The sequence below is a fragment of the Exophiala aquamarina genome, assembly GCF_000709125.1.
Source record: "Exophiala aquamarina CBS 119918 chromosome Unknown aczIA-supercont1.5, whole genome shotgun sequence".
Classification (NCBI taxonomy): domain Eukaryota; kingdom Fungi; phylum Ascomycota; class Eurotiomycetes; order Chaetothyriales; family Herpotrichiellaceae; genus Exophiala; species Exophiala aquamarina.
This window is the reverse complement of record NW_013550583.1, coordinates 36,895-60,820: the sequence shown is the minus strand read 5'-3', so window position 1 is coordinate 60,820 and position 23,926 is coordinate 36,895. Positions and strand designations below refer to the sequence as shown.

Sequence of the window (23,926 nt, the reverse complement as noted above, 5' to 3'; positions counted from 1 at the left end):
ACCGTCTTATTGTTTGCAGCTGATTTCCGTAGCGTTTCCAATCGGAGCATCCTGATGACGGGATCGCCACTGTAGGAACACACGTACGTACCCCATCGCAGTTGTGATTATCACTGTGGCACTGAAACAGAGGACAACGAGGCCAGTCGCCGTGGTGGGGGTTGTGGGTGTTGAGATTCTTGATGGGGATGCAGAGCCCTGTACTTGTAGGAGGAGAAGATCCAGCCGCGGCCAAAAAGCAGGAATCTGGGCTCTGGGCTCTGGGCTCTGGGCTCTGGGCGAGAATGCCATGCCTATTTGTTCCTTGAGTAGCCGCTGGAGGACCTGCAATTGCGCTTGATCTGACACGAGACCAGCAAACCAGTGTCTTCCCAGGTGGTGTCTTCTCAGGTGGATCGCCAGCCTACAGTAGTCCTCCCTCGTCGGCTGGTGTGAGATCGGACTCGGGCTCCCTGCCCGCCCCTAGATCACAAGCATTTCCCGTTATGGTTGAGCTTGACTTTCATCCCTCAGGCGGGTGGAGGTCAGCGAGGTGTTCGCTGTAGTGAGTCGAGCCTGTAGCGCTCCCATCGGTGCGCGAGTCGGCGGCAGGACAGAGTAATCCAGCCACGAGATTGCCTGGCTCGCCAATAACCATGAAGAATCCGCATTTGGTTGAAAGCACTAAGTTAGGCGCTGATCTATTGGGACCGAGGGCTGATGGTTTGGTTTACTGACATCTCGATGGGTGGCGGGGCGTCGTCCGTGTTCTGGATGGTCTCGTAGCTGCAGTAATCTTGGATGAATCCACTGGTCAGAATTGGACGCATCTTGCTATCATGTATGTACGGAGTATGGAGTAGTTTACAGAAACCACTACCTCAGGTACTCGGTACCTAGTACCTTGAGCATTATCTCGTACCAAGGCCCCGAGTTTGTCCTTGGACGTTCTCCCATCCGGAGTGTCTAGTTTAGGTGGGTAACAATGGGCAACAGCTTGGGCGACCTGGGGTCAAGCCATCATTGCTACCGTACCGAGTGGCCAGACGGCTTGTTGCTTTTGCCCATCCATTGTCCATCCATTGTCACGTTCACGTTCACAGTCAGGATCATGTCATGCGTCTTCTCTTACCCCTCCATCGTCGACCGTCGGCCATGCTCCATCCACCATCCATCCACCATATATTGCCTCGCCGCACTTGCACTTGCACTTGCAGTAGGCGACCTGCACCAACGATGCCCACAAAAAGACATAATTTTCCTCATCCTCTTGAGCTCCCTTGCTCACATTAACTTGAATCGCATCGGTGGCGGCTCCATCCACACACACACACATACACACACACACATGCTGCATGCCCTAAGCCTGTTTACTACTGCAGCGCGTGCTCATTTATTTGCCTTCTGCATGCGATGTCCGTCCATGTTCCTTTCTGCCCTGGTTCGCCCCGTCCATCCATCCTGCTCCTGCTCCGGTGCAAGGTGTTGGAGACAGGACTCCCAGTTCCCATTCCCATCTCGCATCTCCCACCACCTCCCCGCTAGTCAGGAGGCGAGTAGTAAGCTTGAGAAATGATCCCTCCCCTCCCCCCCCCTCCAACCCTCGTCTCGTATGCAGAAACGCCCTTGCGGCAAGAAAACCTCAACATAATCCCTGTCTCATTCCTCATCCAATCATGCACCCCTGGCGACAAACAAACCAACCCATGCGGCTAACGATTTTGACGCTCACCACAAGCAAAGGTGGTTCTTCTTTTTCTGGGGTGGTTAAGCCGAAACGTCCCTCGTTCTGCAAACACACCTGCTCTTGCTGTATCCTGCAATCTGCACTCTTGCTGCACTCTGCACTCTGCATGTTGCAATTCCCATGCCACTTTTAGTTTGCTGCGAGCGCCTACCCTGACCCTCTCGTGCATCTACGGGCTACGGGCGTCATTTGCAATTCACTCACTCACTCCCTCACCACTCATCTCAAGGTCACAGCTTCCCTTCTTGGCCCTCCACTTTCCCCCATATTTCACCAACGTACTTGTACTACTCCATAGCCTCTCTCTCTCTCGCTTTCTTGTCACCTCAACAGTTCACCCTCCATGTCACTCCAATAGCCGCCGTCTCGGTCGTCCTTGTCTTGCTTTTCCGCTTTGGTTGCCCGAGTGGTTCTACCACTCTTACAGTCGTTATTGTTTGCCCGGTCTTGGACTTGATATCACTCGACCCACCATGGAGGCACATGCCTGGTTCCAGGTCTTTGTCGTCTACTTGTAAGTTCAAAGCCGAGGCCCCAGCCTGTCCGCCTCTAATCCCAACCTAGCATCTGGCGCTACTTTCGTCTGGTGGTCAATCTGTGGTCTTTCTGGACTTTCAAACCCATCCCCATCCCAGAGAACCCCTCCTTGAGTCCCAAGGATGTCACCGTCATCTTGCCCACCCTGGATGGTGAGGGAGAGGAGCTCGAACGCACGATCGCCTCCATTCTCGAAAACGAGCCCAAGGAAATCATTCTGGTCACTATCGACGAGAACCTGCACAAAGCAGAGAGAACCATGTCCAACATGCCCGCTGCACAATATGAGCGCATTCGCTGTATGTCGGTCAAGCAGGCAAACAAGAGGCGTCAGATGGCCCGAGCTATACCTGAGGTAACCACCCAGATCATCGTCTTTGCTGACGATGATGTGACCTGGCCAATTCGAACCTTGGAATGGATGCTGGCACCGTTTGAGGACAAGAAGTACGGCGGAGTGGTCACCTGCCAGAGGTTGAGAAGGGCCGACAATCCCACCTTCTCGCAACGAATCTATGGCTTTTTGGGTGCTCTGTACCTGGAACGCCGAAACTTCGACTGTGCAGCGACCACCCATATGGATGGTGGCATGCCGTGTCTTTCAGGACGCACCTGTGCCTACCGCACTTCCATACTGCAAGATGTCAACTTCACCAATGGTTTCACCAACGAGAAGTGGTGGTTCGGACAGTATCAGCTGAACGCAGATGATGACAATTTCTTGACTCGGTGGATGGTGAATCATGGTCACGAGACCTACATGCAATATCACCCCGACTGCGAGGTTCAGACAACGTTGGAGAACAATCCTAAATTCCTCAAACAATGTTTACGGTGGGCACGTAGCAATTGGCGGAGCAACATGACGAGCTTGTTTGCTGAACGGAATATCTGGTTGTAAGTTTTGGCTCCCATCCCTTGTTCATCCCTTGGTCTTGGCACTGACTAATAACTGTTGCCTCAAACAGCCAGCAGCCATGGAGCACTTATGCCGTTCATATGACAACGCTAATGCCTCCTGCCCTGGTTGGGGATGCCTTCCTGTGGTTCTTTCTGTTGAACGCAACCTCCGACTGGCCTGTTGAACAAGCTCAACGAGCCATTTACTCTTTTGCTGCGTGGATGATCTTTTCCAAGTTCATCAAACTCATCACCCATTTCGTCCGGTATCCTATCGATATCTTCCTCTGGCCGGTTTCCATCCTCTTCGGTTGGTTTCACGGCGCCATTAAAATCTATGCTTGCATCACCCTCAGTGAGGTAAGTCTCCCGTCATCTGAAACTATCCGCATGGAACTCAGCTAACCGCGTTTGACAGACTACCTGGGGCAGTCGTGCCAACGCTGATGCCAGCGACTCTGGAAGAATGATCAAGCAAAAGAAAACTCACGATTACTTTGATGCCATGGACGAGAAGTTGCATGAAAAGCTTCTCCCTGATGATGAGATGAAAATTTACGCATATCATGAAGTGAAACGTTCTCAAGCCCTCCCAGCATAGCCTTATTTTTTTGTTATTAACGGCATCATCTTCACTCTTCTTACTTCTCCTTCGCTGCCTGCGAGGCAGACATTAATTTCTCATTTCAGTTCCAAGGTCGAAGGAGCACATCTTTTCGACTCTTCAAAAGCATCACTTTCACTCAAAACGTCGGAGAGGATATCTCGAAAATTGGAATGATACGGATTATGGATGGGAATTTGGGAGGCCTCCTTCTCAATCTGGCTTGCCTCTTGGCAACCAGGTTGCAAAAAGCTTATCCGACCTCTTGTGTCCCATCGTTTGATCAGATCATGCTTTACTGCTCTATCTTCTGCTTAGAGACAAAGACTGTCTTCGTCCACATGGACCTTTTTTCGGCCGGGCGATTGGCCATTCAGTATGACCGGGCTTGTGGGATTTTTCTTCTGGAAGATGCATAGCAAGATCGGAGATCGGTTGCTTGGGAGCAAGTATATAAATAGCGAACAGATGTTTCTTGGCGCGTTTTGATGGCGTTCTTATTTCTTATGATTGACGATATGATGGATGGGACGAGCATTTGCAAAAGGGAATGGATGGGAAGATGGGCAGATGAATGATTGAGACCAGTTGTCATGGGTTGGTGAACTTGCAAGCAGTGTTTGCGCATTTTGGCATCTTCGGTCATGCTTGATCGCCAATCATGACCATGAACCCTCGAAGTTTTCTTTCTACGTACTGAGATTTTTCTGTCAACAGAGGCACAAGAGTTTGAGAGCAAGGACACAACAGGACAGGGGTCTCTCACGTGATTTTGACACCTACAGTTAATTTTCACCTTCTAGCGTCACTTTTGGACGTTCTGACAAAGATATTTACGTTGCTTGTTATCGCTTTGGGAGGCTAGCTTTGAACTGCTTGAAATCCTAAAAATGCTCATTGAAAACCAAACACAGATCCTGATCCATCCGCGAGTCGTCTTTCCGTCTTAGGATTACCACTGCCCTCAAAGAGTTCTAGTTTGATACGTTCTAAGTGACAATGCGGGTAGCTCGCATTTTGCATCGGGTCATGATTCTTGTACACGATGGGTGAGCTTCTGACGGAGGACTCCTCTGGGGTATCACGCGGTCCGTATCCGTACGCCGGCAGAAAATTGAGGAAAGAAACGAGGAACGCCGAAGAACAAAAAGTCACATCGGAGAATCAGGGAGCTCTCTTCCCTGGCCGACTATGATGCGCGCCACTTCGTCCGCCCAGGGGTGATGTCTAAGACAATAAGCGCGGTCGCCGTCCGCATCTTAGTGCTAGAGTGGACCCTCGGGGCATAGTTTCTTCCCCCCCCCCCAAGGAAGGATTTTCCTGTAGGTGATGGATCATCTGATGCTCTGTTCCGTCACCGGGGCATGCCCGAGCAGCAAGTGCTATCACAATTCTTCCAGTGGTGTATGGGGAAGGGAGAAGGCGGGAGTGAGAGAGATCCGATATAGATGGCTGGACTAAGCACTCTGGTATGATGGAGAACATAACGGAATCCTGAGATCCAACGAATCGGACAGCAAAAGGGGTAGGTATGGTAGCTAGTTTGCGAAAATCCTTCGTCCTTCAGGGATTTGGAGGTATTAATCTCCCAGGTTCATCAGCTATTGTAAAGCTTGGTATAAGGAAATAAGCACAAACTGTGATTCAAAGGGGTGGGTAACAAAGTCAAACACGCTTACCGCGTCATCTCTTGGGTTGTCCCAACCTTCAGCCTTGCCCACAATGTCAATGGCGGCCAGGTTCAGTACCATTCTCTAAAGCTTAGGGATCGGTGTAGTGTCTAGTCAAACAGTAACCCAAGAAGATATTGCTGTGGAACTGGACGCAGCACAGGACAGGCCAGAATTTGTGTGAGTGTCTTGTCTTACAACAGCTCGACCAACTCTCCTACCGTGCTTTGCTGCTTTCTGTCTGTCATGTCGCTGCCGGGGCTGCAGCCATGCCACGAACTATCCATGCCCATGTCCTGGGTCTATAAGAGTCATCTTCATTGCATGACGAGTATGTTGTGTATCGTTACACTGCAGAAGGAACGTGATGCCGGTAGCCGCATTATTCGAAGACGGATGATCGTGTTCAAAGATGTGAAGTCGGGCAGAGGGAACCCACCAATCATGGCAAGCTCGTTAAACGCGGCAGTTGTGTTGTATATTACATACACCCGTTGACAGCGGCGTTCATGCAAGCCATTCGACGAAGCTACCGACACGAGCACGACCGTGGCGCCAGAAAGTGTTTGCAACCGGAGACGATTCAGGTTTCATGCAGGGTCCGGCCCACAGAGCTCTTGCCAGGATGATGTATCAAATATGGAATGGCCCTGAACGAGGACAAGTGTTGATATGTGACGTGTATCGTGCGGTGGAACCCAAAATATTTCTCGAGTATGTTGTATTGGGTACTTCTGCCTCTTAAGGTGCATAGTGCTTCTGGAGACGGTTTAGACTCGAAAACAACTTGCACCAAACAGGGGCATGCACTGAGATAAGTTTGAAGCAGTAATAATTAGCCACATTGATTCTCAAACTCTTGATCATGACCATGAGGTTTTTGGGATCTAAGCCAAAGGTGGACGATGAATGGGCAGAGACAGGCTCCTTGGTCAAGTCGTGGCATGTGACGTGGCTTGCAGGCTGCAGTGTGATAGAAGCAGCTTACCATTCGGATCTATGTGGTCCTCTGCTCTTGTAGGAATCAGGTATAGTGAGCTGACTTGCGGTGAGGAACAATTTTCCTTTTTCCCCCTCCACAGACTTTTTCATACACAAGCCACACACTTGCAGATGCAGAACGTTATAAACGAGCAAATGATGGGGTTTGGACGCTTAGAATCAGAAGCAGATGGGGAACTAGAGCAGGTATACCCTGGTCCGAGGAGATTAGACTGACCCTCGGGCCTCGAACTCCAGGGGACGGAACGCCAATGCGAGTCGCTGGAAAAGGATGGAGAGGATGGTAAGAATGGATCGTGTGTCGTGTATGGCGTGTTTGGCATTTTGGTGTGCATCATAGGGCCCTCTGCTATTGGGTATGCGGAGTAGTCGATTGGAATCTCCAATGAATTCAGTTAGTGCTGCCACCCAATTTCAACTGCAACACACCAAAAGGAGATATCAACCCGATTTTCTGATGACGCAGAACGAAACAGCTCTTAAAGAGACAAAGGGTGCTAGCTGAATGTCTTGTCGCAGAACCCTTGGGTGGGAACCAGATCAAGGGTGACCAGAAAACGCAATGACATTATCGCTCATGTCGTTCAACATCGCAAGCAAGGATTGCCGCCTACATGCAGCCTTCACAGACTGAGCGCTCGCCTACTGAGTTCCCTCTAGAGAATCAACAGGGGATCGGACAGGTACTCGTAGCTCTTGCGGGACGGCTCGGGGCTGGTGCCTTCAACAAGCTGGCGTTATTCTCTGCAGCTTTCGCGATCCAGCCCTAGCCAGGGTATTCCTAGGCACGAAAATTCTCGAATCTCGATCGAGGTTGGGATGCCTTAGGAATACTTAGGAGTATCTGTTGTGTAACCTGAACGTGCTCTGAATTACTCTAGACTTGATAAGGCGTAAACCATTGCTGACACGACAGGAGCCGGGAGTCGTCAGCCCCGAGTTAGGCACCGCACAAGAGTACAGAGCCCTACCATTGCTGATGGCGGACCGACTCATGTCAAATCTGGTCGATCTGATCTCCAAGTTAGCTCAGCTGTTCATCTTGTGTCACGTGAGAAGGAAGACGGCCAGTTTCGCGGATACTTGGGTTGTTACACCAGCAGCTGCATCGAGTCCTCTGAGACTCGTTTGACTCTGAAGGAAGACAAAATCACCTGAAAGCAGACTAATGCGGACCGTTTTCTAGCGCCTCTCAACGTCTGCTCAGGTACGCTCGGAGGTCAGGCACTATTGCAGCTGCTGGTTGAAAGTATATCAAAAGTCTTGCAAGGTTCCGTACCTGCTTCACTCTGACTTGAACCTGCATGAAGACGAGACAGCCACTAACTTGGACCTGGCGCCTCCTATTCTGCATTATTCGCTTACTGGAAGATGCATCTTCTTGCAGGGACAGGACAACCTGCGCTGGCCACCGAAGATGTCTCCCCGTAGGGCATCATTTGTCCCCGAGCCTACATCATCGGAATTCCACCCGACGGAGTCAGCGTGCGGAACGCGAACTAGATGTCCCTCTTACCAGGACTCTCGCCGTAAGAATCGATGCTGCTTGGATTGATGCAATGGACAACTCCCGAATCTTAAGGAAGAGGAAGGTTCAGTTTTGGGATTTCGGAGTCGTGGGATGTCGCGACGATCCTGTGCCAAGGCTGGCTGTGCGACTTGCGTCACACTCGAAGCCTCGAGGCCGTGTGATTGTTACTTAAAGTGTATGTCACTCCTAGATTATGCACACCTGCTCAAATGTCCGATGGATTGCCATCGTGACAAGGCATGGCAGCAGGGTGCTGAATTCGCCTCAAGCCTATCTTCTCTTGATTGACTGTTGCTGTCTCGAGGGCGGTTGCCCACTGTCCAAGTCCCGTTCTACCTGGCCTGCAAACAGTGCTATACATGAATTACTACCGGGTCGGCATGTTCATTGCCACCAGTACTTCAATGTGGTCTGCTTGATTTCCTGCGGTAGAGGCTGGGAGACCGTGCATGCGGAAGCGTCACCACGACCCTTGCAACATGTCCACTCATAGCCTTCCTGTGAGGGCTCATCATCAACGGTCTCATTGTGGTGTTTGATGAATTTCCAGAATCCGGAGTCCATATCGACCTGCTTGGCACCTTTCGAGGTCTATCATTAGGTCTTTTTAGCTATGTCTAGCTATGGCAGTCTCACCACAACTGGTTGAATAAAATCGTGTTACCGGGATGGTGGACACAAATCTTCCCATGGTTCTCCTCGACCGCATATTCCTTACTGCATTGCTTGCAGATTTCATATCTCTTGCCTTTCTTCTTGTTCTCGGAGGTACTACGATCCTCTTATTGAACAAGCAGTGCTTTATTGGCGAGTTCTCTGGCTACTGGGTTCTCTTCTACCATCTCCAGAAGGGCAATCCTCACGGGACCATTCGTGGCTTCTCTAATCGCATCTTCCACAGTATGATCCACACTGTGACCCAGGTCTGTTTTGGGAGCGTCTCTTTTGGGAGCTTCTCTTTCCGCAAACGTGGTGATCTCAGCGGTTGGCATGATCGATCAATAGTTATGACACGAATGGTTCCTTTTACGAGTTGCCAATTTCGCTGTCGAGAATGTTGTTCTGGATTACATGGCACTTACGGCAAAGGGGAATCCATAGATGGGAAGGTGCTTGGACCTCCTCGCCTTATTGAGCTGCTTCGCTTAGGTACCGATTACGCTAACATTCCCACTTTAGGACAGTTCGTGTTTCTTTGAACTTCCATCGCTTAAGATACCCTGAGGCTCCTGGTGTTTCAGCCTTGCTTCGTGAGCATTCAGCTTTGTCCATTTCGGAGCACCATATGGGCCAGGTTGCTTCCTGAGTGCTTGGGATTTTAGACTTGGCGCTTTGATGTTGATAGAACTTCCTGTCATACTTGCGTAGTATCTTCGGGATAGATAAGGCGCCTAGGCAGCGTGACGTCTCCCCTGTGGGGCATGGGTCTGCCCTTCTCCCTCCTGTTACATGAACAACGCCAGAAAGTCGCGAGGAAACTCATTAAGAAACCGTTCGACATATGCAAAGGAAAGTTTTCATTCAGAGCATTCGTCATCAATGTTTGCTTTGAACCGCTCGCAATCAGACTCAATTTGGGGCCTATATCATAGCAAGCGAGTTCAAAACCCTTCAAGCCACCCGAAGCCAACCTCACTGACATGCATGCATCCATAACTTCCACTCAACTAGGCTAGATAAATGTATACCATTCTCTCGTTTTAGCTGTGGCTTTCCGAGAAAGAGCAGGTCCCCCAAGAACAACAAGAACTGACTTCGAAACATGGGGGAGTGTTTATGATAAGAGCGCCTGCCAAATATGCAGTACTTGAGACAAAACACTCTACGCGAAGTTTTGCAGAGTAATGTTACAGCTTTTGGAAGTGGCAGTATCAAGTTTGCAGCCCATGAGAGTAGAACCCGAGAGGAGCTCATATCAGCTCACTAGCAAGGATCGCTCCCTATGACGTTCAATAGCACTTGTGACATTGGACCGAGCTCATTGCCATCGCCTCAGGCGCTGGTCTCTCTCCGCTGTGGGAGTACTACATCTTGATGAGGCAGTGCCGCTTACTGCACAGGTCAGGTTCATAGGCCAGAGATCGAGGGAAAATCATTGCAATCAAACCTCACCCTATCGTATCAGAAGATCTTCACAATGAAGTAGGTGCTATGCAGAGGGTTCTCAAAGTGATTTTCGGGTTGACGAGCGCTAGTGACGACGAGTCGTGTGCGGCTCGATATACATGTTGTTAGGAGTGGCACCCTGGGCACAGATGGAAGAGACTGACATCAGTTCTGCCGTTGCCAGGCCGCAAACTGAAGGCCCCTTGGAGAGCAAAGCCGAAATACTCGCCATTGGCTCCGGCTCATGTCGCAGCACGAGAAATGACTGTTCATCAGTAAACACGTTTCTCGAACCATCGAAGAATGATTTTGCTGCGGTTAGACGAGGAGAAGAAGAATCGGCAAAGTTGCATACCACCAGGAAGGAGCAAAACTTGCCCCTCACACAAGACCCCGGCTCTGGTAGAATAGGAGAAAGAAGAAGAGCGAGATGCTGAGGTTCCAGGTGCTTTGCATAGGTCTTCTAGCTAAGAAATAAAGAGTAGGCGACAGGTTGGGGAGATTTTGGTCTTGAAGAGATGAATGAGTTGCGCCTTGGGGGAAGTTGAGATGCGGAGAAGAACAAGTGCAGGCCAATGAAAGGATAAGAGTGACCGGTAAAGGTAGCAGTCCAAGACAGAAGCTATGGAAATAGTAGTCGAGGTATTTTGCGACGATTAGGAACCCGGGTGGCCCGGGATTCTCTCATCGGCCTCATGAGGAGACTAAGCAAACTGTTCATCAGTTGACGGTGTAAAGGATGTGCTAAGTTGTACAATCTCCTCCTCTGAAATGAGGGAGAGATCGAAGCGCCTGCGTGATTAGCCAATGTATTCAGAGAGATATGTTGGTGTACAGAGTGATATTAATTCTCCGCGTTGGGCTTCAAGTGGGCGATCTTCAGCCATCCTCCAATAAACCACCCACGAAGATGGCGGGGTGAACAACGAGAGAATATGAGGCAAATCGGATGCTGATGGCATGTTTCAAAACTGTGTATTAGCCACTCATAAATGCATACATCGATCGAATAGTCAATTGAAGATCGTCCGAGATATGGGAAACTTAGAAAGGTCGAAGCAGGTAGAAATGCCGTGATGGAAATCCATAACGTGAGTTATTGAGAGCAATAGCCTCTCATCGCGGTGCTTATGTACAACTGTCCTCAATAATTTCACTCTGGTACAAACTTAAAGTTTCTTTTCTGTTTATCTGTACCAGTACTCAGGCTTGACAAAGTCTGCCATCGTCTTGGGCTCTTCGTATCCGTGGTGACCATGGCCATGATCATGCGGGTCGTCCGCTGGGCCGACGTAGTCCATTCTGTAGACACTGCCGCACTCGTCGCAACGCTCGAAAGGTCGATCACGTGATAGCTAAATTGAAAGGTGAGTGGGAAAGTAACAAGGCTCCGTCACTGGGATATTAACACGTACAACACACCACCTCACAACGTGAGAATCTGCAGGAGACCCCGTACAGCCCGCCTGAATCTCCTCGCCTGCAGACTTGATCACAATAGGGTTCTCGAAGGTTCCTGCACAGGGGCAGGGTTAGTGGACATATTCCTTCAACTCAATCGTTCGGACGTGGATCATTCTTCTAGCCGAAATCACAAAACGCACCTGTCCTGTCTGATGGAAGTGGCGACATGTCGAAAATATCAATACCCTGCATCTTCCCGAGAATTTCCAAACGTTCTAGACCTGTTGCTTGTTCGAGATCGGTGGGAACAGTACCAGGTTCGGCACCCGGGGGGAGGAGGTCCTTGTCGGATTTGATTTCTGCAATTCTAGGTCTCAGCCTGATCCGAAACCATCTGGAGTCTCTCACGAGCCAAAATTGCTAGGTATTACACCTTCGCAGCTGGCTGTGATTGGAGGGAACGCTCACCCTCAAAAGGCAGTAATTGGCCCTTTGATTCACCCGGTTTAGGGTCCCATTTTTCTCCTATTTATCCCAGCGTGTCAGCGACGTAGAGGCTGTAGCTCTGAACCATTACAAAGAGGTGGTTCGGAGCTCTGAAGAGGGTAATTGACGTACGGCGAGCTTGGACAGTTGAGAAAGCTCTAGGGGCAATTCGAGCTGATTTGAAAGGCACACGTCTGGCCAGAGAGAAGGCTACGCGTGCTACCGACATGGTGCAACAGTTTGTGAGGATTGGTCAAGTTGTTGTTGAGCAGTGAGGAAAGAAAAAGGGAGAGTGAGGTCCAAGTCCAAGTTGTCGAAACTGCGCCGGAAGTAAAGCGAGTGGTCTGATGCGTGATTGGCGTGACCTCCAATCATTGCCGCTAACCTTGGTGAGCTCCAAGTCTTGGCACCAGATACAAATAAAACCTCCTGGTGACAACATGCTACTAATTACTGTAGATACTCCGCACTACGAGTACTACTACTGCGTAGCATTCTCCCTAGCATTCAAGTTCGGTCAGGAACTCGGGTACCTTCGAATTTGGTACCACTAATATAATTAATTATTCAATTCTTACCTCGAAGATAACTCCATGAAATAAGGTAGCTATTACTTAGGTTCTCAAGAAGCCACGGAGGACGCCGCTTTTGATTTGGTGTCCTGTTGGAAACTGGCGGGTGAGGTTTCAAGTGATTTTGCACTATCGCTTATCTCAAGTTCTGTACTGAGTCCTTCCCCATAGCTCTAAATCTCCTCGAAGGCTTCGGTTGACGCGCTGCTACTTGTCTTTACTGCTCATTGCTTCGCTGGATTACTAAGGCCATTTCGAGGAGTACATTTTCAACCTAGAACATTCAGGCTCTTTCGCCTGGGACCAAAATCCGTATGTGACTGACTAAGCCGCCAAGAAATTTCTAGAAGGCTGCTTTCCACGTGACAGTCGCGAACTTGCCTCGAACATTCCTGAGTTCTTCGGTTCGCTAAACCTCAACTTCGTCAGTTAAACTCAGACCTCTACCTACCTGTAACAGCATCCGACTTGCGTCCTCAGCGGCTCTCGAGAGGTGTGTAATCGCATACTCGCACCACAGCAGCATATTTTTCGTGCGAGCTCTTCATTGAAGATGGCCAATTACCTCGCGTCCATCTTTGGCACAGAACAAGACAAGGTATGTGAATCAACTACGCGATCTTGACTTTTCATTATACTGACAAAAATGGCAGGTCAACTGCTCCTTCTATTACAAAATTGGGGCCTGCAGACACGGCGATCGTTGCTCACGGAAACATGTCAAGCCCTCATACAGCCAGACCATCCTCCTCCCGAACCTCTACCAGAATCCAGCCTATGACCAAAAAAACAAAATGAATCCTTCACAGCTGCAAAACCATTTCGATGCGTTCTACGAAGACTTCTGGTGTGAGATGTGCAAGTATGGAGAGATTGAAGAAGTTGTCGTCTGCGATAACAATAATGACCATCTCATCGGTAATGTCTACGCGCGATTCAAGTACGAAGATTCTGCCCAGGCGGCTTGCGATGCCCTCAACAACCGTTGGTACGCTGCCAGGCCAATTTATTGCGAGTTATCCCCAGTCACGGATTTCCGGGAGGCATGTTGCCGATTGAACTCTGGTGAAGGCTGTGTAAGAGGCGGATTTTGCAATTTCATACATCGAAAGGAACCTAGCCCCGATCTAGAGCGCGAACTAGAACTCAGCACCAAGAAATGGTTGAAAGAGAGAGGGAGGGATGATCGCAGCGTTACTCGAAGCCCCAGTCCAGAGCCTACTCGAAAACGATATTAGATGAATGAATGTGAAGATGCATTGATGGAGGGTCTCGATTGCAATGATTCATTGTCCATTGAAACTTCTCGGGGGAGATTTGCGGGATGAGGACACGACGTGTCTCCAACTATTACCACCTGACGCCGAAAACAGATAAAGCAACTTCCATCTCTCAAAATTTCAAACCCGTGAGATCTTTCTGGCCCCAGAGATCGACCCATTGTCCCTCAAAGTCGAAAGGCTGGCCGGACGGCAAGAGGAAACTGTCTGAATAGTGGAGAAAGCCATGCCTCTTCTCATGAGAGCAACCACAGTCGCCAGAGCGAGGAAAGAACGGGACTCACGACCAGACCAAGTCTTCAAAAACAGGGGTAGCGTCGTCGCGCATCGAGGCGTCGAAAACACGTCGTCACACGCACCCTGGAAGACCTATCCTGGCACCCATTTCCTTCTGATCTTCCTTGGACCAGCGTAGGATGGCCAATCACCGGAGCATTGTAAACTGACTTTGCGTCCTATCAGCACGACATCGTTGAGCATGCTACATGGCGCCTGCTCAAGCTCCAAATCTCTAAGCACCCACCATCGAAGGCTCTGAGCGAATTACAAGGAAGGCCGGTGAGAAAGGTTTACAAAGCCCCAGTCTTGCATCATTAAGCGTGCATGCAAAGTCAATATTGGTGTGGACCAAATTTTTTGGGCAGAATCGGGGTTGAGCAACATCAACACGTGGATTGAAAGTGGTGCTAGAACGAGAACGTTGTCTTACCATCCAGGAACATGGATCAAACTGAGAAATTTATTCTTTGCCTGTCTTTCCCTGCCTCTGAATTCTATATCGTGCATATTCCGTCTCAGGCTTTGCAGCCATCAGTCTCGGATGAAACAGTACGTTAAAGTTCGTAGCTCACACCTGTAAACTACCGTATAGGCTCGGATCACATGAACCCACGCGGCGACAACATCCGCATGATTTCTGTCAGATCTGTCCGCCCAACCAAGCCCCGTTCTGACATACATGGCGTGCGTTTGACAGGGCAACTAGTGCAATGCTGGAAAGGGTTCGGCTATGAGTAAGGTTAGATTTGGGTTTGGGTTTGGGTTTGGGTTTGGGTCTGACATTGTTGTGACTTGGACACGGGTAAATCCTTGCACGAGCCACTTCGACCAACATCAGCACCACTGGTACCACTACCTCACCTCTTCTCCTTTACGCGGTAGTTCGATTTCACCAGATACAGACCACGACGGAACGGGTACACTGGAATTCTGTGATATATCAATGTAGAATTGTATGTCCATGACATCTGATGAATTTCAAACAATCTAGTTCAGTCTATAAAGTGACCAAGCGGGAAAGTCGGTAAGAACGCAACTGAGGGAGCTAGAAAGTGCTCGATCTCAGCATACATGCATACATTATCGACCACCGTTTCGGTGTCGGTGTGACCATGATCTCGTATGTCTCGTGAAATGGGAAGAGCGGTCTCGTAGGGTAGTGTGCTCTTGCTGCGAGGCCAAAGGTTTGGCGAGTGCCAGCATTTTTCTGAACTTGTGGGAGTGGTGTAAGTCGCCGGAGAGTATCGAGAAAGATAGGCAAAGTTCTGTAAGGGCTAGGACGAAAGCCTTGGACATGAGCGCTGCTTCATGTTGATGCGGAAAGGTGAGATTTTGAGCTAAGACAGACAGTGATTGATATAGCCAGTGGCTAATCTGAAGAGTCGTGGACTGTACTGCTGTATTCTTAGTATCCAGTTGGGGTTATATATAAGTATTTTCAAGTTCTGCGCCGTAGGCGAGCGACTTGTTATCTGTCCGTTATATCCAGAGTTGATAAGGATCGGAGAATTCAATCAGACTTTTCTTTAAATGGTCCTACTTTGAGGAACCACAGCACGATGAGAATGATTGCGGCAATAATTATCAGGAAACCAAAAGTAATGACCCAGCCGAGGATCCGAGTTTGGCGTTGCTTCTTGCGGTTTCTTTCCAGCCACGTATCACTGGTTACAAGGTCAGTGAATACGTGTTGATACCTGGGCTTGGCCACATACCTGTGCTTCACTCCTGACTTTGGGTCCAAGGATGATGTCGATCGAGCGTCTGAGATGGTACCCTTTTCTTCATCCAGATGGACGGCCATCGAGAACCGTTTCCAGAATGCTGGATCGCGAACCACGGCCATCTTGCGGATAGGTGTCTTCCCTAGATACTGGCTTTTGTTGGCGCGAGAGAGGAAGAGAGTTGCGTCCAAACTCGTGAGCTGTCGAGAACGTTAGTGGAGCTGTTGAAAGAGGGCGTTGCAAAGTGTTTCAATTCGCCAGGGGACATTCGTCGAGAAGTGGCCGAGGCAAATACTAAAAGAGTGGACGATGCTGAAGCACGAACGAGTGAGTGCAGCAGATCTGAAAGCAGTGTCGCAAAGTCAACGAAAAACAGAAGGAAACGGGTAGGAACGTAGGCGGCGATCTATTCGTGCATGCCCAAGCTGACACCCAGGAAGGATTCAGAAAGTAGGAAGGAACGAGGTCCGGGTATAGAAGGTTCGAAGCATTGGCCAAATTGGGCTGGATTTGGGGAGCATTGGCACAATTTCCAAAGCCTAGGTAACAGGATCTCCGGAAACCCTGGACCATGGATTTTGATGCCTTTTGGAGCCTCACATGTGAAAGCCACCGTTTAGACTGTCGCGTGTCCGCCCGTCAACCCTACCTATAGCACGTTCTGGCCAGGCCTGTGGAAGGTTTCCCAACGGCACGACGCGATGGTTGCCGTTTGGAACGGCCGGCGTTGCGGTAACAATCTCGGCAGGCGCCAATCATGATAGTGGAGGCGGATGTGAAGACTACAATAGCAGATCCATCTGGTGCCAGTCTGCCAGATTAGGTGGCTAAGTGAGAGCGAGGAGGAGATAATCCAAGAATGAAGACCAGACTATTGATTGGCATGACAGGCTAGATGGCTCGATATGGAGAAGAATAAGAAACAGGAGTGGCCTCAGAAAGTGATTAGTGGGGTTGGTGGATGAAGGATGGGAAATTAGATTGCAATCGAACTGTGAGGCTCAATCACCGTTGCTGTTATTTTTTAGCCAATAAGAAGGAGGGAAATCACAGCCTGGTGCCAAGCTCAACCCCTGCGATTCTTGGCAAGACTTCAAGTTCAACATTCATTCCGCCTTTTCGGTCTGATCATTATTCACAGCGACAGCCAAACCTGGCTTCCAAAACCCTCCTGGTTGCTGGGCTCAGTAGTGAAGTGTTAATAAGCGGACCGACTCCGTAGGTGTTGCTGTGATGCTTAGAACTTGGTATGTACGTGTGTGTAGAGTACTAGCTTTCTGATACATGATCCCAAATCCCTTCTACCGCATTGACAGGTGGACACAAACTATCGAGCACCTCGTACCCAGCGGTGGACGAAGACGTTCTGCAGAAGACACGAAACGGCATATTTACAGTCCTACAGGGTCATGATCAAAATAGCTGAACGAGCATGGCGCCCTCTATGGGATAAATGGTTCTTCGCATGATTCGATAGATACGAGCCACGAGGCTCGGCATACACCTTGGCAAAAACGTCTTTTCCTAGTGGCTTCCCTCCAAGACTGACGGAGTCCCGAGTCGAATTGCTGCACTCCGAGCATAGTTGGAGATAATAGATGTCCACGCAATTTGAAACACGTCACTCGGTATAATTATCACAACGGGATAAGAGGACGGAACCTTTTGCATAATCTTTTATTAGACAGGACATGATGTGATTGCATCTACGAATATGTATCTGGGCCGTAGCACTTTCAACATCAGCTCGTTCCCTTTGGATGGAAGGACACCAATTCCCAAGAAGTTGCTTGCTTTTCTTCGGTCGTGGGTTCAATGCGAGGGCTGCTTCCACTGTCAAACTTGACTCCCTTGGCATTATGCCTTCTCTGACTCTTTCGCTGGAACATGCTCGACTGTTGCCTCTACCTTTTCAGTCATCAACTCTCTCACCCCTTTCAAGAAGAACACTGCTACCAACGCCAGAACTACAAATGGGATAACACTTGTCCATGCCAATCTGTATGCATGTGCATATGCCCAGTGGCTTGCATCGAAGACTTTAGCTTCGATTGCTGGGTTCAAGCCTGGCACAGCAGAAAATCCAGCCCCAGTGGCGAGTGCCTCCAATAAGTCCGGAACAGATGACTCTGGGAGGCCTGCCGCGACCGCTGCGTTCCCAACCTCTGTAGGGTACGACTTGAGTTTTCCGTTGATGATTGCATCCAAAACCTGTTTACTTCGTCAGCTTTTCTGATGTATGAAACTTGTTGGAAGAACGATACTCACTGCAGAGCCAAAAGCTCCACCGATCGCACGAGCAGAGAACCCGAGTCCGGTTGCGGTTGATAGAAATGCATGTGGCGCAGTGAACTGAACCAGTGCTACAAGCAGCGTCAATGGACCACACTGACCAACGCCAGAAAGAACGTTGAATCCAATTTGCGCGTTGTCCATGCTTGGTGTAATCACTGCATAGCAAATTGTACTAAGAAATTTGTTAGACTTGCGATCAACTCCAAAAGGACATGAATCAACCCACACAACCAGGAAGACCGAAAACGTCACGATTAACGGCGACTTCAAATCCTTATACTTAGTCGCGTACAGCCTAGTTGGATCTTGTCAGAAACGGCCGCTCAAATATGAGCCTCGCAAATCTTACGTAATTGGTATTGATCCGACCAGTGTGACCAAGTTGTAAGACAATTGTCGAACAGAAATGCTCCAAGCGTTGTTCTCAAATCCAAGGTTAAGCACAATTTGAGGAGTAACCGAGTTCACGGCGCTGTAGAAGAGCCAGCCTTCGACAGCGAATGCGAACACTGAGAGCGCGAAATTCGGCGAGCCTCTGAAGAAGACATGTGCTACAAGGCCATCAGATCGCCCTTTCCACTCTACACAAGGACATTTGAGTTAGCTGTGGTAAGGGAAACTCGTATAGCGTTGTAAGTCAAACTCACCATATCCACAGAACATTACCAAAAACGCAAAGCCAATACCCAATGGAGCTGCGACATGGGCATCTGACCAGGAATACGCACCGCCAGCCCAATCCAGCGCTAGCAGGAGCATTGTTGTGGCAATGATGAACAGAACAGATCCTATTGGGTCGCAGGCCCAGATGACATCCTTCAGAGATAATTTCCCGTAATCAGAACGTCGTGGGGGATGATAAAAGAAAACGAGACCGAGGAATGTGGCCATGTGAAAAGCAGCCTGGATCCAAAAGATATCCCGCCAGCCCGACGGACTGGCATTCGTGACACCACCTGAACCAAGACCTCCAATTCTACACTTCGGGTCAGCCATGTTGCGACACAGAAACGGTTCTAGCTTACAAGCCGCCAATAGCACCTCCCATAAAAGCAAACCCATTTGCGAGGGCTCGGTATTTCAGAGGTAGAACTTCGCTTGGAATGGCTTGGACAATAGAGATTGTGCTCAGCGTCACACCGATCAAAATTCCACCTCCGATCAACATGGACATTGAGGTCGCCTTGGCTGAAATGACCGCACCGGCAAAAGCAATCAGCGGTGGGATCGAAGCGAGCCACTTTCGATCTACCACGTCGCTAAGCCGTCCCACAATCGGAGAGAGGACGCTTTGCATCAGGAGGGGCCCCTCTGAAGCAAAAATATCAGCATTTGACAATGGGAAAAAAGTATTGGGTACGAACGAATGATCCAACCAGCAATTGCACCGTCACCTAGATCTCGAATGATGAATGCAATAACCGAGCCAGCGGCAACAACGACAAAGACCTGAGCCATGATGGCAAAACATGTCACAAACACAACCAGCCATGACCTCCAGCTCAGGTTGATGTGTTCAGCCTCGTTCAGCTCCTGGACATGCTGCATAGGAGCTTCAAATTCTGCCCCTCTGTGACGATCTTGAACGCGAGGGGCATTTTCGATTGCCTCTGTTTGAGTAGGGCTTGGTTCCTTCTCGGTAGACATGCTACTGCAGGAAGATTTGGGTTGCAGGCAACCACAGGATTGGACTATCTCCGTATAACGAAAGCGAGAGTGCGCGGCAAAACGGCCAGCCTCCTCAGGTCGCGGACTTGTGGGTATATATTGCAGCATCCAAGTTGGCATGCCCCCTGTTCAGCGTTAGGCGAGGGTATCAAAATGTGCGGTGCGCCTCGGCAGTTGACCCTCCGTCTGAACCTAGCAACTCTTCGCATTGCCGAAATCCCACCTGCCATGTGCTGGTAAGTCCAGTGGATACTTCAGATGGTAACAAATCCGTCGAGTGTCCTCTTTTTCGGCACATATGCTCACAGAAGTTTGACATGTCTTTGGTCCATTTCCGGCGTGCAAATTGGAGAAGCACACTCTCGGCACTTGCAATGACAGTGGCATCGTTCCCTTGGCATAAGCCTATTCGAAAAGAAGCTTCTCTTGATGAGCCAAAAAATGTGTTAGGTCCGCATAGCGAGGTCACGAGGCGGCTTGAGGAGTCAGTTAGGGTCAAGTCTGGAGAAGACCCATAGGTTAAGCTTTCAGTCATTCCTACCTAGGCATCCGTATACACAAATTCGCTGGGTTTTTTCCGCTTTTACTAATCCTATGCGGGGAAGTGCTTTGCGAACCATCATCTGGAATTCACCCCCTCACTTTCAAAGCATGCCTTTGCTCTGAAGAAAGAAGCAACAGGGACAAGTGGTAATCTACACCGCTGTCATCGGTTCTCCACATCGCCCACACGTGCCAACACGATGCTCCACGCCTTACCGCATGTGAGGCTGTGCGGCAAGGCTGTATCCCCTTGTGGGTTGCCCCTTAAAGAGCACCAACCTTTGTCGCACGGCACATAACGTGTCTAGTGCAGTCAACTAATGATCCTGTTCGGCAACTGATCCGAACGACTTTAGCTGTCTATGAAGTTCGGATCTGTCGACTTTAAATTCGCCAGGCTTGCTCACCGCTCACTTCCTCCAAAGAGCGCCCCCGAAAGGCCTTGATGATCCAATGAACCAACTATCTCTATCTGTACATGATCTTACCAGTCACTGATCATTCTAGGCTTACCTCTGGTGAACACGTTGAATCATTGGGGGCAAACACCACGACTGTCGAAAACGATTCATACCTGGAAAGTGTGGTGTTGGGCTTTTTTCCCCCCATCAAGGGGTTTACCACCATTGAATTTGGCGAACCGATAGCACTGGACATACGCCGGGAGAATAAGACGATGGTGAAACAGCCGAACTTGAAGACATTATTAGTCTCTTTGTGAATTTTGCCTAGGGTAAAGCGTAAAATTGGTTATTTGGGAGAACGCCGTCGTCATTTACGGCTTTTTCTGATGTTCGCTTCTTAGACGGCAAGTAGAACAAAGGTATTCATCGGGATGGAGTGCGCTTGGAGCACAGCGCATAGTTGTGGTCTATGAGTCGGTAGCGTGTCGTTTTGGGCTCTCACAGTGTAAATTTGAAGCCTCGGCAGGTTTCAGGGCGACACCTGTGATGTGAGGCAGAGTAGATCAGCACGTTGGGATATGGTTCACACCACGTATTCGTATTTGTATACGGAAGCCAGATCAGTATGTCTAAGTTGTAAAAGTATAATTCATCCTGCGATATCTGTGTCTCTTGCTACAACCTGAGAGACAATGACAACTATACACAACTACAGCCCTTAGTGTTTCTAGTTACCCTCTTCTCATTTCCTGCTCCCTAGAACTTCTAGTAAAGCAATGGCGCTCGCACCGTCTACTTGGCGCCTTCTTGGTCTGAGCGTCGCAACCGGATACATCGGTCTGGGAACGTTCACATTGTCGGCTCCAGTCTTAGCTGGAAAAGCGTTGGGTGTTTACCCGTCAGCTTCGGAATCTGCTGGCAGTGCGCTGATTTCAAAAAAGCACCATCAACAAGCGTGCGCATCTATGGGCCTCCTCGCGGCACGGGACCTCAGTATCGGACTTGCACTATTCGCATTCGACTACCAGAACGCACCGCACGCTATGGGCACACTCATACTCAGCGGGATGGTGCTGTGTGCAGCAGACGTGTACCATGTGTTCATGCTGAGAGGGTGGGAGTGGGCGAGTTTGCTGGGCGTGGGAGCTGCTTCCTGGTGTGCTATCGGCATTGGACTGATCGGGATGTGAGAGGCGGTCAACGAGGATAAAGGCAGAGAGCAGATTTGAATCATGGCATGGGCACATGGATGGCCGAGTCTCAACTCCATTTGTGTAAGTTAATAGCCGTCCTTTGCGCGGGACTCTACGGAAAAGCGGTACTCTCCTGCAGTGAGCAGTACTACTCAACTCCCTAAGACTCCAGTATTGATCCCTTCACACTATCCGTTGATTCAACGAACTTGAGACCATTGATGATGGGAATTGGCATGCCGCTTTTACATGGTCACGCCCTGTGACGGCGCGTTCCGGCAAAACGGCGAGCAAGGCACCCCTCATCCTGTCGGCAACCTCCCCGCAGCCACGGTCACAGTTTATGGTCCAACCCTCACCTCGTTCTGAACAATTTTCGTATCTGATGGTCTTGTTGATCACGACATTGCCTTCCTCGATTCGGCCCACTTACCCACTACCGTCTAGGATGTAACGTAGGGTCGTCATATCTATCCAGCACTATCTCTATTCGGTTGCAAACTTACTGAACCTAACTCCTCCCTGCAAGCACCCAGAATTATATCAACGGTCATGGCCACAAATGGCTTCTCTGCAGGTATAGAATCTGCCGACATCGACAAACTGCCGTCTGCACCCGCTAATCCTCAAAACATCAATGCCTTCCATGACCTCGACCTCAATACTCTTTCCGCCGCAACTCAAGCAATCCACGCGGATGACCCTCTAAACATCCTTGACGATGTCGCCCCAGCCATCCATGTTAGTACCACCTTCCGTTATGATAACGACCCTGCCCACCTCTTTCCCACCCACGAGCGCGATGCCTCCAAGGATGATCCGACAAAGCATGTCTACTCGCGACACACCACTCATAGCACCACCCGACTGGAAGCGATCTTGACAGTCTTGCTCAAAAACCCCAGTCTGACATATTCATCGGGCCTTGCCGCCTTCAATGCCTTGATAACCTTTCTGAACCCTAAGCGGGTGGCCATCACCGCAGGTTATCACGGTTGCCATGGAGTGTTGAGGCTGCATGAAAGATTGTCTGGGCTGAAGGTGGTTCCGTTAGATGTCAATCCCGATGAAATCCAGAAGGGTGATCTAGTCCATATCGAGACACCTATCAATCCCACTGGGTTGGCCTTCAATATCCAACATTATGCCGACATTGCACACTCCAGAGGAGCATATCTCAGCGTCGATGCAACCTTTGGCCCGCCTCCCCTGCAAGATCCTTTCAAACACGGTGCGGATATTGTTATGCATTCGGGAACGAAATATATTGGCGGGCACTCTGATCTGCTTTGTGGCATTTTGTCGGTGAAAGAAAGAGCGTGGATACCGCAGTTGGTGGCTGATCGTTTGTTCCTTGGATCCGTGATGGGCGGTCTGGAAGGCTGGTTAGGTGTGAGAAGTCTGCGGACGCTTGAACTTCGGGTTATGAAGCAAAGCGAAAATGCGCGAAGGATAGTAGATGCATTGGATGGTGCGTTGACAGGCCACACGGTTGGTACGGGACTCTCACAGTCCGATACCGATATCATTCGGTCAGTCCTCAAGAAAGTCTATCATGCTAGTCTGCAGACTCAGGACTACAAGACCTGGCTGAAGAAACAGATGCCCAATGGCTACGGACCAGTCTTTTCAATCACCATGAAGTCTCCAGAACTCGCAAAGAGATTGCCAAGCAAATTGAACCTGTTTCATCATGCCACAAGCTTGGGTGGAGTCGAGAGCTTGATTGAGTGGCGTACCATGACAGATGACACAGTGGACAAGGATCTTTTGCGTATCAGCATTGGCATTGAGGATGATAGAGATCTGCTTGACGACCTCATACAGGCTTTCAAAGCATTGTCGGCAGAGGGCATCTCCTGAAACAAATACATATAGAGTGTAGATTACGCCGCAGATCAATAATGGTAAGCTCAATTAAAGCGCGACGGTCTTTGATCGTAGGGGCTGATGCCAGAGCTCGCAGCACTTTGTGGGGTTGCAGTCTCTCCGCCGGAAGGCT

General features: G+C 49.7%; 7 protein-coding genes across 7 annotated transcripts; 4 read left to right on the top strand and 3 right to left on the bottom strand.

Moving 5' to 3' along the window:
* Positions 1-2,199: 2,199 nt before the first annotated feature.
* Positions 2,200-3,764, top strand: A1O9_06700 (uncharacterized protein; the record flags this gene model as incomplete). Its single annotated transcript, XM_013403649.1, has 4 exons — positions 2,200-2,240; positions 2,291-3,160; positions 3,232-3,523; positions 3,582-3,764. The coding sequence occupies 4 exons, from the start codon at positions 2,200-2,202 to the stop codon at positions 3,762-3,764; spliced, it is 1,386 nt and encodes a 461-aa protein (XP_013259103.1).
* A 7,499-nt stretch (positions 3,765-11,263) lies between these two features.
* Positions 11,264-12,195, bottom strand: A1O9_06699 (cytochrome c oxidase subunit 5b; the record flags this gene model as incomplete). Its single annotated transcript, XM_013403648.1, has 5 exons — positions 11,264-11,431; positions 11,492-11,592; positions 11,681-11,839; positions 11,949-12,005; positions 12,099-12,195. The coding sequence occupies 5 exons, from the start codon at positions 12,193-12,195 to the stop codon at positions 11,264-11,266; spliced, it is 582 nt and encodes a 193-aa protein (XP_013259102.1).
* Positions 12,196-13,091: 896 nt separating this feature from the next.
* A1O9_06698 (splicing factor U2AF 23 kDa subunit) lies at positions 13,092-13,776 on the top strand (the record flags this gene model as incomplete). Its single annotated transcript, XM_013403647.1, has 2 exons — positions 13,092-13,136; positions 13,192-13,776. 2 exons carry the CDS (start codon positions 13,092-13,094, stop codon positions 13,774-13,776), a joined length of 630 nt encoding a protein of 209 aa, XP_013259101.1.
* A 1,831-nt stretch (positions 13,777-15,607) lies between these two features.
* A1O9_06697 (uncharacterized protein) lies at positions 15,608-15,943 on the bottom strand (the record flags this gene model as incomplete). The annotated part of the gene is made up of 2 exons (XM_013403646.1): positions 15,608-15,761; positions 15,813-15,943. 2 exons carry the CDS (start codon positions 15,941-15,943, stop codon positions 15,608-15,610), a joined length of 285 nt encoding a protein of 94 aa, XP_013259100.1.
* Positions 15,944-17,678: 1,735 nt separating this feature from the next.
* A1O9_06696 (uncharacterized protein) lies at positions 17,679-19,763 on the bottom strand (the record flags this gene model as incomplete). Its single annotated transcript, XM_013403645.1, has 7 exons — positions 17,679-18,032; positions 18,090-18,288; positions 18,343-18,411; positions 18,466-18,697; positions 18,764-19,092; positions 19,142-19,427; positions 19,481-19,763. The coding sequence occupies 7 exons, from the start codon at positions 19,761-19,763 to the stop codon at positions 17,679-17,681; spliced, it is 1,752 nt and encodes a 583-aa protein (XP_013259099.1).
* A 1,744-nt stretch (positions 19,764-21,507) lies between these two features.
* A1O9_06695 (uncharacterized protein) lies at positions 21,508-21,915 on the top strand (the record flags this gene model as incomplete). The annotated part of the gene is made up of 1 exon (XM_013403644.1): positions 21,508-21,915. A coding segment is annotated over one exon (408 nt), but the record flags the coding sequence as incomplete, so codon positions are not given.
* A 561-nt stretch (positions 21,916-22,476) lies between these two features.
* On the top strand, positions 22,477-23,787 carry A1O9_06694 (cystathionine beta-lyase; the record flags this gene model as incomplete). Its single annotated transcript, XM_013403643.1, has 1 exon — positions 22,477-23,787. The coding sequence occupies one exon, from the start codon at positions 22,477-22,479 to the stop codon at positions 23,785-23,787; it is 1,311 nt and encodes a 436-aa protein (XP_013259097.1).
* Between the last annotated feature and the right edge of the window lie 139 nt (positions 23,788-23,926).